Source organism: Ranitomeya variabilis, chromosome 3 (genome assembly GCF_051348905.1).
Source record: "Ranitomeya variabilis isolate aRanVar5 chromosome 3, aRanVar5.hap1, whole genome shotgun sequence".
Lineage (NCBI taxonomy): Eukaryota > Metazoa > Chordata > Amphibia > Anura > Dendrobatidae > Ranitomeya > Ranitomeya variabilis.
The window spans coordinates 324,930,466-324,948,310 of record NC_135234.1 but is presented as its reverse complement, the minus strand read 5'-3'; the positions used below and the strand labels follow the sequence as shown (position 1 = coordinate 324,948,310).

General features: G+C 45.4%; 1 protein-coding gene across 1 annotated transcript in view; it reads right to left on the bottom strand.

Annotated features, from left to right (window-relative positions):
* THEMIS2 (thymocyte selection associated family member 2) overlaps positions 1-17,569 on the bottom strand; it is a 280,303-nt gene extending 262,734 nt beyond the window's left edge. The window contains exon 1 of the mRNA XM_077295769.1: positions 17,370-17,569. Within this exon, the coding sequence (XP_077151884.1) occupies positions 17,370-17,475 (106 nt within the window). The 5' untranslated portion in view covers positions 17,476-17,569. The remainder of the gene's footprint in view (positions 1-17,369) is intronic.
* Between the last annotated feature and the right edge of the window lie 276 nt (positions 17,570-17,845).

Genomic DNA, 17,845 nt, shown 5'->3' with positions numbered 1-17,845 from the left:
GAAACCAAATAATATTAAAAAAAAAAAAAAAAAAAAAAAAAATAGGCTTGCTATAGCCCACTGAATGAGAGATAGCACACACAGCAGTGGCACACAAGCCCTGACTGAGGCCAATATTTTTCTCCCACTGATTGATGTAGTGTTTTTGTGTTGAGGTAGAATTTAGAACACAAATCACGGAAAAAATAAATAGGCTTTCTATGGCCCACTGAATGAAAGGGAGAGAGGTGGCACACCCAGGAGTCAAGACTGGCACACAAGCTGAAAGGGCAATATTACTCTCCCACTGTTTTTTTATGTATTTTTTGTTTTTTCAGGGAGACTTTAGAAACCCAATAATATTTAAAAAAAAAAAAAAGGCTTTCTATGGCCCACAATTAGAGAGAGAGAGGTGGCACAACCAGGAGTCAAGACTGGCGCACAAGCTGAAAGGGCAATATTACTCTCCCACTGTTTTTTATGTTTTTTTTGTTTTTTTCAGGGAGACTTTAGAAACCAAATAATATTAAAAAAAGCAAAAAAAAAAAAGGCTTTCTATGGCCCACTGAATGAGAGGGAGAGAGGTGGCACACCCAGGAGTCAAGACTGGCACACAAGCTGAAAGGGCAATATTACTCTCCCACTGTTTTTTTATGTATTTTTTGTTTTTTTCAGGGAGACTTTAGAAACCCAATAATATTTAAAAAAAAAAATAAATAGGCTTTCTATGGCCCACTGAATGAGAGGGAGAGAGGTGGCACACCCAGGAGTCAAGACTGGCACACAAGCTGAAAGGGCAATATTACTCTCCCACTGTTTTTTTAGGTTTTTTTTTTTTTTCAGGGAGACTTTTGAAACCAAATAATATTAAAAAAAAAAAAAAAAAATAAATATAGGCTTGCTATAGCCCACTGAATGAGAGATAGCGCACACACAGCAGTGGCACACAAGCCCTGACTGAGGCCAATATTTTTCTCCCACTGATTGATGTAGTGTTTCTGTGTTGAGGTAGATTTTAGAACACAAATCACGGAAAAAATAAATAGGCTTTCTATGGCCCACTCAGTGAGAGATGGCACACACAGGGATGGCACTGTAGCAGAAATGCCAATCTTAATCTCCCACAAAAAAAAAACAAAAAAAAAAAAAAAACTGTCCTACAATTACTATCTCCCTGCAGTAATGTAAGCCAGGTATGGCAGGCAGCAATAGGAGTGGACTGATGCACAAATTAAATAAAAAGTGTGGACAAACAAAAAAGATAGCTGTGCAGAAAGGAAGGAACAAGAGGATATGTGCTTTGAAAAAAGCAGTTGGTTTCCACAGTGGCGTACACACAGCAATACAGCTATCACGGAGCCTTCTAGGGCAGCCCAATGAGCTACAGCGCTGAGGGGAAAAAAAAAAAAAAATAGCTTCCACTGTTCCTGCACACCGAAGGTGGTGTTGGACAGTGGAAATCGCTGCAGCACAAGCGGTTTGGTGGTTAGTGGACCCTGCCTAACGCTCTCCCTGCTTCTGATGAAGCGGCAGCAACCTGTCCCTAAGCTCAGATCAGCAGCAGTAAGATGGCGGTCGGCGGGAACGCCCCTTTATAGCCCCTGTGACGCCGCAGACAGCAAGCCAATCACTGCAATGCCCTTCTCTAAGATGGTGGGGACCAGGATCTATGTCATCACGCTGCCCACACTCTGCGTTCACCTTCATTGGCTGAGAAATGGCGCTTTTCGCGTCATTGAAACGCGACTTTGGCGCGAAAGTCGCGTACCGCATGGCCGACAAGCACAGGGGTCGGATCGGGTTTCATGAGACGCCGACTTAGCCAAAAGTCGGCGACTTTTGAAAATGATCGACCCGTTTCGCTCAACCCTACTCTGAAGTACTGAAGCCAGATATTGCCCTTTTGGATATAGATGATGTTTTTCTTGTTTTTTGTGACCATGTGGTTCCATAGTTCCCAGAAGGAGTTGTCCTGGAGGGCGTCTTGGAGTTGGTTTAGCTTGGTGGAGATGTAACTCTGTTTCTTCATGGTGGTTTAGTATTGCCTTTGTATGATGTCGTAGGCATCCCTCAGACCTGGATGGTTTGTGTCTCTTTGTTTCTTGTTTTAAGCTGTTCTCAGGGTCTTCCGTATGGCTTTACATTCTCAAACCACCCATTGGTCTGTTTTTCTTTTGGCCTTCTGTAGTTGACTTTTTGAAGGTCGGACACTTCGACCATGGTGTAGAATATATCATTGAGGTCTTTTGTAGCTTGGCTCACTCCTTCTGGGTTAGGCTTTTACTCGTAGTTGTAGAAATGGTGGAGCATCCCCTGTATTCTGGGTCTGCTGGGAGCCTCTTGATATTTTATTGCCGATGTCTTGGACTATTTATAAGATGGAGGCAGGTTGAAGAGGCCACTCTGCTGAGGATTTTGTGCCGATGGTTTCTCTGTAGATTTTATGTACAGAAGAAGTTGGCTGTGATTTGACAGGTGCATTTGTGAGGTGACTATGAAGCCGCTGATATTTTTCATGTCCATATCTGTAATGGCGTAGTGTACTACACTCCTTCCTACATGGGAGTTTAATGTATATCTTCCTAGGGAGTCTCCCTTGGTGCGGCCATTAAGAATATGAAGTCCTAAACTTCTACATAGGTTCAGGATCTTTTTGCCACTTTTGCTGACTGTACTGTTGTAGCTGTTTGTCTCCATGTGTATTGAGTCATGGCTGTCAGTCTCTGCTCCAAGAATGTAGATGTTTCCATCTGTGGTCAGAAAGTCTTTTTCTCTCCCAGTTCTTGCGTTGAGGTCTTTGATGATGAGAACTTTGCCCAGGGCCTGAAAATGGGCGACTTCTCCTTGTAAGATCTCAAAGCTCTCTGGATAGAAGTAGGGTGACTCTGGTCGTGGTATATAGATGGCACAGACATAGACATCAGACTGAGAGCTGACGATGGAGCTGCTGATTCTAAACCATATGTGGCTGTCTCCTCTCTTCACCGGCTTGATGTACTGGTGGAGCTCTTCTTTATGCCAGACCAATATTCCTCCTGAGCAGCGGCCCTGTTTAATGTTTTTATTTTTCAGGGCAGGGACACAGATTTCCCTGTATCCGATGGGCACCAGGGATTCATTTTCGGCCCTGGTCCATGCTTCTAGGAGAATCTGAATGTCTGTTTTTCAGTCTTTGTAAAAAATATGGGTAATTTGTTTTACATTCAAACACTGAGGTGTTCAGGCCTTGGATGATCCAGCTGCTAATTTTAAGTGAAGTCTATTTTTTTATATATCACTCATGTGTGTATACTTTGTAATGAGTGTGGCTGTGTAGGACACATCGGATCTCTGACTGGTTTAGTAATGATGTTGGTTCCATCCAGTCCCATTAGTTTCCTGCACAATGTGTTGAGCAGAGTCCTTATCTCCTCCATGTCTCTGCTCTGTATATCTCTGCTCTGGATGCCTCTATTTTGTATGTCTCTGTGTGAGTTTGGTGGTTTCCTCCATGGTGGTCTCCTCCTTTGATGGTCAAATTTTGGGTGAGGGTGTTTGTTTCCAGCTTTCTTAGATATAGTTGTGGTTTCCTGCCTTTTCATTGTTGAGGGTCTTTCCATGAGATTGTGGTTGGTATTGGATTCAGGCCAAGGGTCCCTGTTCAGTACAATGTCCTTCAGCTCTTTGGCCAGAAGGCTGACCCACAGTTTATTCAGGTGCTTGCTGTCATAGAGGTGATGGTGATTTATGGAGGGGTGTTGTGCCAGAATCACTCCTGGCACAGATTTCATTCTTGCGGTTAGGTCTGTGTTAGGCTGCAGTCACACTATCAGTATTTGGTCAGTATTTCTCATCAGTATTTGTAAGCCAAAACCAGGAGTGGGTGATAAATCAAGAAGTGGTGATGTGTTTCTATTATACTTTTCCTCTGATTGTTCCTCACCTGGTTTTGGCTTCCAAATACTGAGGTAAAATACTGACCAAATACTAATAGTGTGACTGCAGCCTTAATGTTCTGGATGGTGTGGCTAGATATATCCTTTCTTGGGAGCAGAGATGACAGAATGATTTTGCTGTCGGGGAATTTTAGTTGTGCCATCCTTGCTAGTTGGGAAAGTTGCCCTGAGATCTGCTGGTGCTGCTCTGGCCGATTGCTTGTGCCGGTGTGTATGATGATATGGCTTCGGTTGGTAAATCGTGGATTATTGATGACCGCTGTTACCTGCTCAATAGTTGCACAGCTGATTTTATTGATTCTTTTCCCTGCGAATAGCCGCCGTGTATTTAGGTATTTCCCATTTGAGTCCATTATGAGGACGGTATCAGGACTTTGTGACGTTGTGGACGGGTGATGTAGCTGCTACTATGGGTCTTATTTCTTTCTCCTTTTTATTAGACTCAGGTTCTTCAATATTGGGTTTATTAGGCCTCTCAGCATACTGGCCAGTGGAGGTCATGTCCTCTGCAAGCCTCATTTCCATGGCCCCCTCCTGGCTCAGATATCCAGGAGTCAGTGGTTTCAGCTTTTCTATCTCCTGCCTCAGTCTGGCATTTTCCTGCTGCAGTTCACACATTGCTGCTCTTATTTCCTGCAGAGTGGTCCTGTATTCACATTTCAGTTTGTTTATCTCTTTAATTGCTGGGTCATTAGCATTTCTGTCTCCAGTGTTTCTCAGATGTTCTTCCTTAGGCTGTGTGCACACGTAGCATATTTTTCGCGGTTTTTCGCTATAAAAACGCTATAAAACCGTGAAAAAAACGCTAACATTAAGCATCCTATGTAATAGAATGCATTCCGCATTTTTTGTGCACATGTTGCATTTTTTTCCTGAGCGGAATCGCATTCCAGAAAAAAACGCAGCATGTTCCTTAAAATTGCGGAATCGCGGCGATTCTGCACCCATAGGAGTGCATTGATCTGCTTACTTCCCGCACGGGGCTGTGCACACCATGCGGGAAGCAAGCAGATCATGTGCGGTTGGTACCCAGGGTGGAGGAGAGGAGACTCTCCTCCACGGACTGGGCACCATATAATTGGTAAAAAATAAAAGAATTAAAATAAAAAATAGTCCTATACTCACCTTCGATGTCCCCCGCAGTCTTCCGGCCTCTCCGCTGCACGCTGCCGCTTCGGTTCCTATAGCTGCTGTGCGGTGAAGGACCTGCGATGACGTCGCTGTCTTGTGATTGGTCGCGTGAGCGGTCACATGCGGTCTCGCGACCAATCGCAAGCCGCGACGTCATCGCAGGCCCTTCACCGCACACCAGCTATAGGTACGGACGCCGCTGAGGTCTGCAGGTGAGTATAACCATTTTTTTAATTTTTTTATTATTTTTAAACATTCGATCTTTTACTATAGATGCTGCATAGGCATATAGTAAAAAGTTGGTCACACTTGTCAAACACTATGTTTGACAAGTGTGACCAACCTGTCAGTCAGTTTTCCAAGCGATGCTACAGATCGCTTGGAAAACTCTAGCATTCTGCAAGCTAATTATGCTTGCAAAACGCTAGTTTTCTGCGTGTATATGCATGCTAATTCTGCATGCGATATACCCGCGGCAGGAGCTGCAGAATTGCCACGTCTGCAACGTGTGAACTTAGCCTGAAACTGTACAAAATCTCTTTCTAGTTGAGATAGACAGGCTCTGGGGGTCAGACCGCTGAGGTCTGCAGGTGAGTATAACCATTTTTTTTATTTTTTTTATTATTTTTAAACATTCGATCTTTTACTATAGATGCTGCATAGGCATATAGTAAAAAGTTGGTCACACTTGTCAAACACTTTGTTTGACAAGTGTGACCAACCTGTCAGTCAGTTTTCCAAGCGATGCTACAGATCGCTTGGAAAACTCTAGCATTCTGCAAGCTAATTATGCTTGCAAAACGCTAGTTTTCTGCGGGTATATGCATGCTAATTCTGCATGCGATATACCCGCGGCAGGAGCTGCAGAATTGCCACGTCTGCAACATGTGAACTTAGCCTGAAACTGTACAAAATCTCTTTCTAGTTGAGATAGACAGGCTCTGGGGGTCTGGGGTGAGGGGTGTGAAGTATTGGGGGCAGTGGTGTCTCTGGAGGTCTCTGTAGTGCTGCTGACATTAAAGGTGGCTGTAGGGGTACGGACACCAGCGGTGGCTGGGGTTTGTTGTTCTTTGTGAGTTTGGGCCTGGAATTTAATATCAGGGAATCTGTCTTCAAATTGATCCAGATTGTCCTCAGTCCCTTGTACCAGGACGGTTCCATTGTTATACAGAGTGATGGTAAGTGAGCTGTACTCATCATCTAAATGGTTTCTAACTCTGATCTGCCGGCCATTATTGATATCAGACTTGGTTGTATAATTATAATGTTTGCATAGGGCAGTGTGCCAGGCCACGAGATATTCTGTGAAGAAGAACACATTGTTTTTTCTTTTATCTTCCTCACTAGATGTAAAGTCAGCATAGAGGGTCTCTGGATTTTCTCTAATTGTGGGAGTTTTTATGGCTTTCTTTGCTTGAATGCTCTTCTGCCCTTCTGACCCCCTGCTGGCTTGTGTCCCTGGCTCTCTGCTATCTGCATTTACTTTGTTCTGTTTGGTTTGTTCCAAATTTACATTTTCCATTTTTATAATTCTAATCCTTATTTCTGATAGTTGTAAGTTCTAGCAAGTCTACGAGTGTGACGAGGCTGAGGATGGTCCTACCTGAGGGTGCTGTCCTCTGGATGCCAGACCTGGTGTTGTCTGGTGTCTTCTGTCTATCTGCCAGGAGATTCTTGTTTTGTCCTTTAAAACTTATTTGTCCTCCTTTTTCATAAAGATCTTTAGTCCAGCTCACTTCTATAGTCCACAGGGATGAATTTTTCCAGGTTGTGTCCTAAAGTTTCCTCATTACAAGGTATAAAGTGCTGAAAGTTCAGGAGTTCATGTTCAGTGCTGCTTACTCCTGGAATGGTGGGCGGGTATATCCAATTGTCACTAATTTGTCACATACTCGATCTCAGCACATGACTTGGGGGTTGTGCCTGCAAGGGTAAATCTATCTCCCCTCTCTCAGTCCAGCATTCAACCTCTGTCCTATGCTGTAATGGGAGCATAAATCATACACCGACCCAGGCCACACACCCGCTCATACATGCTGCCACCACTCACCAAATACACGGGCGATGAGTCCCGGAAATTACTAATACTGTGTACCACTCATACGGATCATACAGTTTAAGGCTATGGATTCTTTTAGAACATTCAAGGTTCAACTTGTTAAAGTTTTATGCTTTAATACAAAAAGTTTCAGTGCTTACAGTAAGAAAAACCTACAGCACCTGAAGCAGCAGAGACTCAAGTTCAATCCGAACATCAGCGGGCTCAAATGCCATACTAGCCGAGGAGCAAGAGAATCCACCCCCTGAAACGGTGAATCTGTCATGCCCACAGTGAGCAGGAGTAATCGTAGAAAATCAGGTATACCTATGCTACGTAGAATCACCAGTAGCGTAGCTAATAGTGAGCACACTACACCAGTGGTAGCAAGCATAATGAACCCAGTTAGATCACTCTCAATATATGTACTGCAAAGATTTACCCGTAGTACCAGAGGTCAGATCTCAGCTCGGTATAAGGACTAAAATGTGTAAATAAGTTATAATTAGAACCACCAAGCATGATTACCTACAGAGACTACTCTATGAACTTTCAAAAAATGCATAATAACCTTTTAAAGGACAATTGGGCCACAGGACTATGTGTGGTCAGTACTCCTCCTCCTCCTCCTCTGTCATACGACACGCGACTTTGCCGCCAAGATCGCGTACCGCATGGCCGACCCCGCACAGGGATCGGGTCGGGTTTCATGAGACGCCGACTTTGCCAAAAGTCGGCGACTTATGAAAATGCACGACCCGTTTCGCTCAACCCTAGTCAGGACCCTTTTCTTGTGCAAAGTTATCCTGGTTTGGCCTAGAAAATAAACCACCGGCGTGGCAGAAGATCAGGCCCATCAACAGAGAGTCCCACAGCCACGCCCAGGAACGAAGCAAATGTGGGTTGGAGTGGTTCCCACTTAGGCAACTCTGGAGGGAACACAAATGGACAACTGTTGCCCCCAGGAACTTACTTGGTCAAATCTGACTGTTTGTTTTTTTATTTTTTTTTTATTTTTGAAACTCTGTAACCCTTTTACAGTTGTTCACCTGTTTACATGTTCTTTTTTGTTTCCTCAGTCCAGGAGTACTGAATTGTACTAGGGGGAAATGTGGCACCCTAGTAGTCCAGATGCCACAGTGGTATGTCTTACCTTATGGGGAAAATGATGTCATGCCTGGAAACAAGGAGGGATCCCTTAATCAGGTAAAACTGACATGCAAAACCGTCCTGAGTCCAGGCCAGAAGGGGGAGCTCTACATCCGGTTTCAGGGGAACTTCCCTTACAAGTTCTGGTCTGGAGACAGGGTTAGTGAGTTCAGTGTGAGACTGCTTAGGGTGAGAAAGCAGAGGCAAGGAGAGGAGCCTGGGGTCTGGAGCTTCGAGTGGGCTCCCCCAGAGGAAAGCGTCAAGAGACCAGACACCAGGGTCCGTGGTGGTGTGGGAATTGTAGACCCAACCACTGAACCTGGAGGGCAGGAGATTGCAAGTCTCCTGTCCCATCTAACACTTGCAGGTACCACAGCAAATAAAGAGCCTGGGGCTGCTGGAGGAAAGGACAGTGCCCATGAAAGGTTCAAGCTGTCAGCCATACAGGTTGAGAATACTGACACTGAGAGGACTCTTGGAAAGCTTCAGGCAGCAAGGGTCAGATATACAGAGCAGAGGGAAGGCCTCCAAACCCATCTGGCTAAGTGGATCCTAAGTTGTTTCCAGGCTGCCCGGACCCCACCATCACCTGTTACCTGTACCGTGGACTGTACCTGCATTCTACCAGTAAAAGATAAAGGAAACTGCTATCCCTGTGTCCTGCAATTATTTCCTGCATCCTCAGTCCTGCACCCCCACAGTCAATTATCCCTCTTACCAACTACACCAGGGGTCCTGGGGACCAAGCTCTACCTGTGGGGAGCTATACCAACTCTGCTGCAATACCATCAGCCCCAGAGGACCTCTTTTAGCAGCGTCGGCCACCCCTGGCCAAATGCCACAGGTGGCGTCATGAACATACTACATTAGACTTTATTCCCATTTCCATTAACCCCCTTTTTTACTGGATGCCCAGGGCCATGGACCTGGTCATTGCCACCAATGACCAACCCTTTAAGAACAGAATTGGCCCAGTACCCCGAATAACGGTCTTAGCTGGGTTTCCATATGCACCTTTATCTGCAGTATGTAGTTTCTTTTGTCTATGTATAAAAATCCCCTATACCCTGGTTGATTTGTCATCTGAAAAAAAATTGATAATTTTTGGAAGGCTTCATAAAATTCTCGTTTAATTTTCTAACCATTTGGTGATTAGAATTCCAATGGTGGAACCAAAATAGGGATTTTTTTTTTCACTTCTAGTTGAGAAACCGTTACTTCTTCACATTCAAAATAGTAGAGTACACATTTTTTGTCTCCCTAATTAAAGCAATAATTGTTGGACAGCTTCTTCATTCAGCAAAGTGCAAAGGTCTTTGAACTCCTCACACAGGGATAATTGTTGTGGCTTCTTCCATTTGTACTACCTGCCAATAAAAACTGCAATGCATGCATCTGCCTTCCCAAGCAATAATTTTTAGACCGTTTATACAATTTAGGTAGCTTAATAAGTCTGATACTGTAGTGTTTTCATAAATATGCTATTGGTTATCTCAGAGTACTGTAAGACAGTGCTTCATGGACCCTCCGATCCACCCACAAGCTGTCTTGAAAGAAAAAAAATCTTCGTGAGTGACCCCGCCGAGCCACAGCAATCACCTCCACATGGGCTTCCTGGACCGTTGCCCGCAGTCTACCAACAATTGTAAGATAGCGCTTACTGCGTGTCTTGGGGGACACTCGCTTGGCAATGGGATAAACACACACAGGCATGATTTTCTTACAAAAACAGTCTATTTGGTTTATTTCGACATCAGCATAAACCGCAACCTCAGGAACTTGGTAGTATGCAACAGCCTGAACACCGTCTGTACACATTTGGCTTTACAGTGGAACCACAGTCTCTCTCTGACCTCGGGCAGCATAACACGGAATATAGTCTGTTACCTGTTGGCGTCCATCACACAGGTTCCCGGACGCCTCTTATCCTCAGAGGTATCCCATAGAGTTTACACAGTCTCTCTCTCTCTGACCCCACTCAGTATAACACTGTCTATTACCTGTTGGTGTTGGCCACACAGGTTCCCGGATATCTCTTATCCTCAGAGGTATCCCACAGACATCTCTCACTGACCCTGGTCAGTATCAGTCACGGTTATCAGACCGTCCACTCCAGAGGTATCTCACAGGCCTCCTTGCTCTGGCTCAGACTAGCCAGCACTCCCTCACATGTGTCAAACACACCTCCCTTACATGGTTGTAACCACAGCCAGGTATGTAGCGCCCCCACTGCCGCAGGGCAGAGGGGTACCCGGTACCGGGCCTCTGAGTCTCTGTTCTGGGGTTGTCACGGTGGCTAGACCCTGTCCGTGACCCTGCTGAGGGGCGTACAGTAATAGATGTGGGTGGTGATGCTGTAGTGGTGCGGTGTAGTGCCGGTCGCAGTTAATAACGAGGACACCAGGTTGCAGTCTCTTTACCTCTTTACTGAAGGTCTCAAAGTCCTCAATCCGGAATACGGTTAACCAGGCTGCGCAAGTCCGGCCGGTCCGATGGCACCTCCAGAGTTCCCTTTGCAGGTGGAAATCTGTGCCTTCCTACAAGCGCTATGTGTTGTGGTCCTCCCCTGCTGAGCTTACGGGATAGTCCCCACAACTGTTGTGTCTGTTTCTCGTGTTCCCTCACAACTCGATTAGATGATCTTCTGCTAATCCTCCGTCCCTCCCTGGTGTTATGGTTGGGACGCACCCGTATGACGGGTAGGCTCGGAGCTCTTCCGGGACCCTAGAGTCACCCCTCTCCAAAGGTTGCCCCCTATGTCTGCGTAGGTGATTTAGGTGAGACAGCCCGCCTGTGACTGACTGTCCTGCCGTTGGTTTGAAGTATGGCTTAGAGCTCTGTACCTCCTCGGCGTTCCGGCCGCCGGTTGTTTGCACCTCAGTAGGATGTTGCCTCGATCTTACAGCACGATTCCTACTGGTATTCTCCTTCTTGCTTTGATCTCGTTTCTCACTCAGCACAATAAATCTCGCTTCTTGTCCTTTCTTAGGGCACCGCCGCTATGAAGTGCAGGCGCGGTCCCGTAGCTTTCTCTCTGTTTGCCAGGCCTCTGTCAGGATCCCACCCCTGACAGGGACCCTACCGAATCTTCCCCTACAACACCCTCTGCCACAAGGTGTTGCTTGGTTCCAACCCAGTCAGCGTTCTCTCTAACTTCCTGCCTAACCCCCAGTTTTACCAGACTGTGAGGAGTGGCCTAATGAATAGTACCCCTTAGCTCCCCCTGGAGGCCAGACTGTGAAATGTATTGGTGTCTGTGATACCTGTTCAGATGAACTCCTTCAGTGCCATCAGACGTACCATAGCCCCCCTTAGCGGCGGAGCCACAGTACTGCAACGACCAGGACTCTGGGGCGCTGCACTCCCCCCCGGTTAAATCCAGTACTCCTGGACTGGGAAGAAAACAACAATACATGTCAGCAAAAAGACATACAATTTTGAAAATGCAAGTACAAGTCAACTTTTTAACAGAGCTTCCCTTTATGGGAGGTGAGGACACTTGAACGTTACAAACATGGTTAAATACTTTTTAAATTACTTTACTATAAATAACTTTTCTTACCCAACCGGGTATTCTACTAAGTGCAACATTTTTGAACAATAATCCAATTTGCCTTTAAGGACGTACTCGCTAAATCCACTAAAGACCTTCTTATATCACATATAAGGCTAATTAACTTTTATGCATTCTCCTTCTTTAAATCTGCAGGACCGCCTGTCCTAACCGCTCCAGACCTACTGCCTCTCCTTTGTGTTACAGGACCGCTCCTTTCCGCCCGAGCCTACTGTCCTTCCACTACTATACACAGTATAGAACATATCATTTTTCTTTCAGTTTAAGAGCACTGAGCCATCTCTATATGGCTCCTAGGAGGACTCACTACTAACCCCTATGGGTTCACTTCCTGTCCTCATTCCTCTATTAACATTATTGAACATTTCTTACAATCAACTAATTGGTTACATTTAACTTTCACATATCAACATCATCAATACTTTCTTTTCAGGACATTATTGCCATTCAACCATCTTAAGGCAACACTGTTCATAAGTGTAGGATGTGAACATCCCCTTTAAGAGGGGACCAAGTCTCTATGAGGTAGTGCAACTTCTCAAGCTGCAAGTCCGTATGCAGCAAGGACTCCAGTACAAGTTCCAAGAACCGTATCTTCGCAAAGAGTCCGTCTTTTATATAAAACCAGTAGAGAGCACCTTTAAGAAGGTGCAAACTATTTACAAAACAGTTTGTGAATCATTCACCGTCCATGATTCGGTAGTCTTTATAACATGGGTGAACAGAGAGCAAAAAGGAAAATAAAAGCAAAAATAAAAGCAATAGGGATCCTGGGTAAATGAAGGGATTCCTTTAAGAATAACCCTAGTCGGGTTTAAAGCAGCAAAAAGCAGGGAAACAAGCAGTTAACTATTTACATATCCATGGCATCGAGGTTTACTCTCGCTCTGGCGGCCGTAGCTCCGCATAGACCTCGCTCGGCAAGGTGATCGGCGAGATCGAGGCCTTTAAGAAGTGCTCCATACCCGTGGCCCGATCCCAGGGTGTAAGGCGCCGGAGTCTATAGGTTCCAGGGAGAGGGGGTACCGCGACGGGGCCTATCAGCAAGTCCTCTGCTGGCGAGGTAGGGTCGTTCTTCATACCTGCTTCAGATGCGGTCCCTCCGGTGCCGATCTGCTCCGTCTCCGCTGGGGTCTGGAACGCTAGTTGCAGGGCCTTGCGCTGCGGCGTTGTCATCTCCGTTTGCAGCATCTCGCTTTTCGGCAGGGCACTGCTTTCTGGCTTTGGAGCGCTGGAACTTCTTTCTTGCTCCGGACCAGACGAGGCTGCCGGCAGATGTCTGGTGAGGCTCCCGATGATGGTCTTCTTCCACCCGGCCTCAGTGCTCAGCTGCGTCCGCCGGAGTTGGTCGCCGAGCTCATCCATTCCGGCCTGCAGGAAGTCAATATCAGCGGTGGAGGCCTGGTTGCGGTGCCCCTCTGGGTAGCTGGGGGAGTCCTCTGCTCCTACCCCACGCTCCGGCTCCGGGTGGCTCGCCATGGCGTCCTCCATGTCGCTGACTTCTTCTTCCTGGTCCTTTTCGCGCTCTCTCCTTCGTGGGCGGTTTCGCTTTTGTTGTCTCCGCCCCCCATTGAGGATCAGTAGGCGGATCTCGGCTGCTGAAGGACCCGTCCTCAAGGGGCAGAAATATTTAGACTGGGCGGCCATTGTCTTTCGCGCTCTCCAGCTTGTCCACGCCCACTTCCACGCCCTTCTTCTTCTCCTGCGCTCTCCTTAGCACTGTAATGGCGGCGGTTTTGGCGGGAACTTTTGGCGGCAAGTGGCAATCCACAGTCTTTGCAATAAGTCACAGTCCAAGCACAATAAATCACAGTTCCAAGGCACACATGACCTGATTCTTCAGGCTTAAGTAGATCCTGTTTGTGACGCCAAGTTTGTAGCGCCCCCACTGCCGCAGGGCCGAGGGGTACCCGGTACCGGGCCTCTGAGTCTCTGTTCTGGGGTTGTCACGGTGGCTAGACCCGGTTCGTGACCCTGCTGAGGGGCGTACAGTAATAGATGTGGGTGGTGATGCTGTAGTGGTGCGGTGTAGTGCCGGTCGCAGTTAATAACGAGGACACCAGGTTGCAGTCTCTTTACCTCTTTACTGAAGGTCTCAAAGTCCTCAATCCGGAATATGGTTAACCAGGCTGCGCAAGTCCGGCCAGTTTGATGGCACCTCCAGAGTTCCCTTTGCAGGTGGAAATCTGTGCCTTCCTACAAGCGCTATGTGTTGTGGTCCTCCCCTGCTGAGCTTACGGGATAGTCCCCACAACTGTTGTGTCTGTTTCTCGTGTTCCCTCACAACTCGATTAGATGATCTTCTGCTAATCCTCCGTCCCTCCCTGGTGTTATGGTTGGGATGCACCCGTATGACGGGTAGGCTCGGAGCTCTTCCGGGACCCTAGAGTCGCCCCTCTCCAAAGGTTGCCCCCTATGTCTGCGTAGGTGATTTAGGTGAGACAGCCCGCCTGTGACTGACTGTCCTGCCGTTGGTTTGAAGTATGGCTTAGAGCTCTGTACCTCCTCGGCGTTCCGGCCGCCGGTTGTTTGCACCTCAGTAGGATGTTGCCTCGATCTTACAGCACAACTCCTACTGGTATTCTCCTTCTTGCTTTGATCTCGTTTCTCACTCAGCACAATAAATCTCGCTTCTTGTCCTTTCTTAGGGCACCGCCGCTATGAAGTGCAGGCGCGGTCCCGTAGCTTTCTCTCTGTTTGCCAGGCCTCTGTCAGGATCCCACCCCTGACAGGGACCCTACCGAATCTTCCCCTACAACACCCTCTGCCACAAGGTGTTGCCTGGTTCCAACCCAGTCAGCGTTCTCTCTAACTTCCTGCCTAACCCCCAGTTTTACCAGACTGTGAGGAGTGGCCTAATGAATAGTACCCCTTAGCTCCCCCTGGAGGCCAGACTGTGAAATGTATTGGTGTCTGTGATACCTGGTCAGATGAACTCCTTCAGTGCCATCAGACGTACCATAGCCCCCCTTAGCGGCGGAGCCACAGTACTGCAACGACCAGGACTCTGGGGCGCTGCAGGTACCTATCACATGGCTAGTCTGGTGATCGTGACATCACCACAGGTCCTCAAACACACAACCATCTTAGGTGTTCAGACACAGCACTTTGGGTGGGTTTGTAGGTGACTGGACCCACCCATCTCTCCACGTCACCTGGAAGCCTTCCCAATGTAAAACAAATCCCTCAGCACTAGATCTGCTGAGCAAAACATGCCCAGGCTTCCATCACAGGGCCACCCACTTCTTCTTGCAGACTATTCAAGTGTCCTGCAGCATGTAGATGACCAGAATAGTGATGCTGATGATGGCATCAACAGTGCTATCCATCTTAGTAACAATTTTGAAACTGTATAAAAGGGTGCAGAGGTCCTTCATCTGTGCCAACCCAGCAAGTGTGATTTGCACCATGACCGTACTGTGTTGGCCCAGGCTATGCAGAAGGACATACTGAACCAGGGCTCATCGCTGCTGCCACAGCCACTGCAACAAGTGCAGAGTGGAATTCCACCATGTCTGCATATCACAAATCACGGTTCACTGGGGACAGCCATTGCTCAAATTCAGCATGGATAGCTGCCAACAACTCTTGAGCTGGGTGACTGCGATCTCCAAGGCATATTAATTTAAACACTGCCCAATTGCGGTGAACCCAAGTAAATAAAAAAATTACAAGAATCTTTATTGGACTCTATAAAACATACACTTTTTAACAAAATATATATATTTTTTCAGTGGGTAAACACCAAATGGATCTGCAAACACAGGAATATTATTGCTAAAATATATATGTACACTATTATTTTCTTTGTAGATAAATTGGTCTCTAGTTGCTAAGTTAGAACAGAGGAAGAATCAACATTGATAAAATCCATTTTTGAAAAAAAAGTTCATGCGGTTGGTGCTTGTAAATTTCGATATAAATACGTAAATGCAGGATTTTCAAATAAATAATAACTCCCTATACCATTAGACCTTTTAGGGTAATAAATGAAGTGATGAAATAATATTAAAGGAGGGTCAGTAAGCCATTAGTGCTAGTCTATTCACCAAATAATAAAATATTGTAAAAGGTCTAATAGTGTAGGGAAGTGTTAACCAAGTGGCTGATAGTTTCCAATAAAGCAAGATGAATCACATAGTATTAAGAGAGCCAAAGAACTAATAAGAACACTCCTCATACAAAACCTTATGCACCTTTCATATAATAATGGTGCTGTTTTCAGTGCTCACTAGTACTGTATGTAGTTGTATGTAGTATTTGTACCAAAGTATAATCAACACAGTACATAGATTTAAGGTGCATAGTGCTATTCAATCATTAAATAGTGACAAAGATGAGAGAAAGTACTAAATAATACATAACCTGGCTGCAGAAGACGCCCCGACGCACGTTTCGTGTTAGCTTCTTCTTTATGGGGGTCAATGATACCTCATGCATGCCTATGACTGACTGCTTCTGTGATATTATAAAATGTTCTACTGTGGGTCAATTGATCAGTCAACTACTTATGTTACTATCCTTACATTTTTACAACATTAGTGCTCTACCAAGCTGATATTTGTGCCACCAGAGTGTGGCTGGGAAAAAAAAGCATTTTGAGCTGTTGCATGAGGTATCAGGGTTTCCAGCAAAGAAGGTTTACACTGGTCCCTCACCCACCTCTTCTTAATTGAAACTTCAATTCAAAGCTCTAAATGCTGGCCCAGACCCTGATACATCGTGCATGGTCCATGGCTGACCTCTGCTGTGCCATTATCAAATTTGTACTGTCAGTCAATTGATGCCACTTTTCCTCGTGTCTGCCCCTAATTTTTGGAAATCTTTGTTGGGTCTCCTTCATGTGTGTTTCCTGAATTTAGCGGACACCTTAGAGCACCAGACCTACATCTGTCACTCATCCACCAGTTACTGATCAATGTTTCAGCTAGAAATGCTAGTCTGAGCCCTGTCCCATGCATCCATGCTGCACAATTATACCATGTGTACTCTGGGTCAATTAATGCCACTTTTCCTGGTGTCTGCCCCTAATTTCGCTGAACCAAATCGAACCTTGAAAGATTTGCTTATCTTTAGAATTCAGCACCTACGCCAAAATTTAAGACAAGTGCAAGTTTACTGAAAATGCCACTACTGTTTAAGGTCCAATCAGCCATAGCCATTAGTGGTTAAAGAAATATTTATTTTTATGTGATACAGTAAAAGAAACTTCCAGCAAAAGCAACTTGCGAGAAAATGTTTCTGCAAAGATAAGTAATGCATGTTTGGTGCAAAGTATCTCTATAAATATCTACAACAAATATTGGTGTCTATATAAATACTATTTATATATCGATACATGATTTTAATCAATGTTTATTATCAGCTGCTTCTTACATAGCTACATGATAATACTTAAAAAGTAGGGATCCCTGATAGTGACATAAAATAAATACAACTTTCAGATAGTTAATGATTCATAATTCTATACATGGCAATCAGGTACAACTTGGGAGCCATGAACCTCCTTACAATCACTCATTTTATCACTCTTGTAAAATTATATTTGATTGGTATTACTTACTCTGCAAATAGACTCCTGATGTGATTTGCAAAATCCTTGGCAATGAATAAACAGGTATTGATGCAATAAAGTCATTCAATGTTACAGAATTTTCTGAATTGTCCATAATTTATGTACAGGGCAATGAAAGTTTGGGTAATCAATTGAGCTCCTCACTGACTGCGACAACAAGTGTATGATTGCTCAACCCCAAGATACATAAAGAGTTTCCTGTCCACATCACATCCTACAGCTATAAAAACTGAAACTACAAGAGAGGAACTGTATGGTCCTGCAAATGAGATAAATGAAACTATTAGTAAGCACACTGCAAACACGTATTAATGCTTCCGATATGAGCTTGAAGATCATGATAGAAATATCACTAAAGATTTTTAATAAAACTTCCTTTGCTTATTTTAAGTTATAAGACTAAAAGCAATTCTCTGAAAATAAAAATCAAATCCTCTACACATCAAATAAAGAAATACCATGCT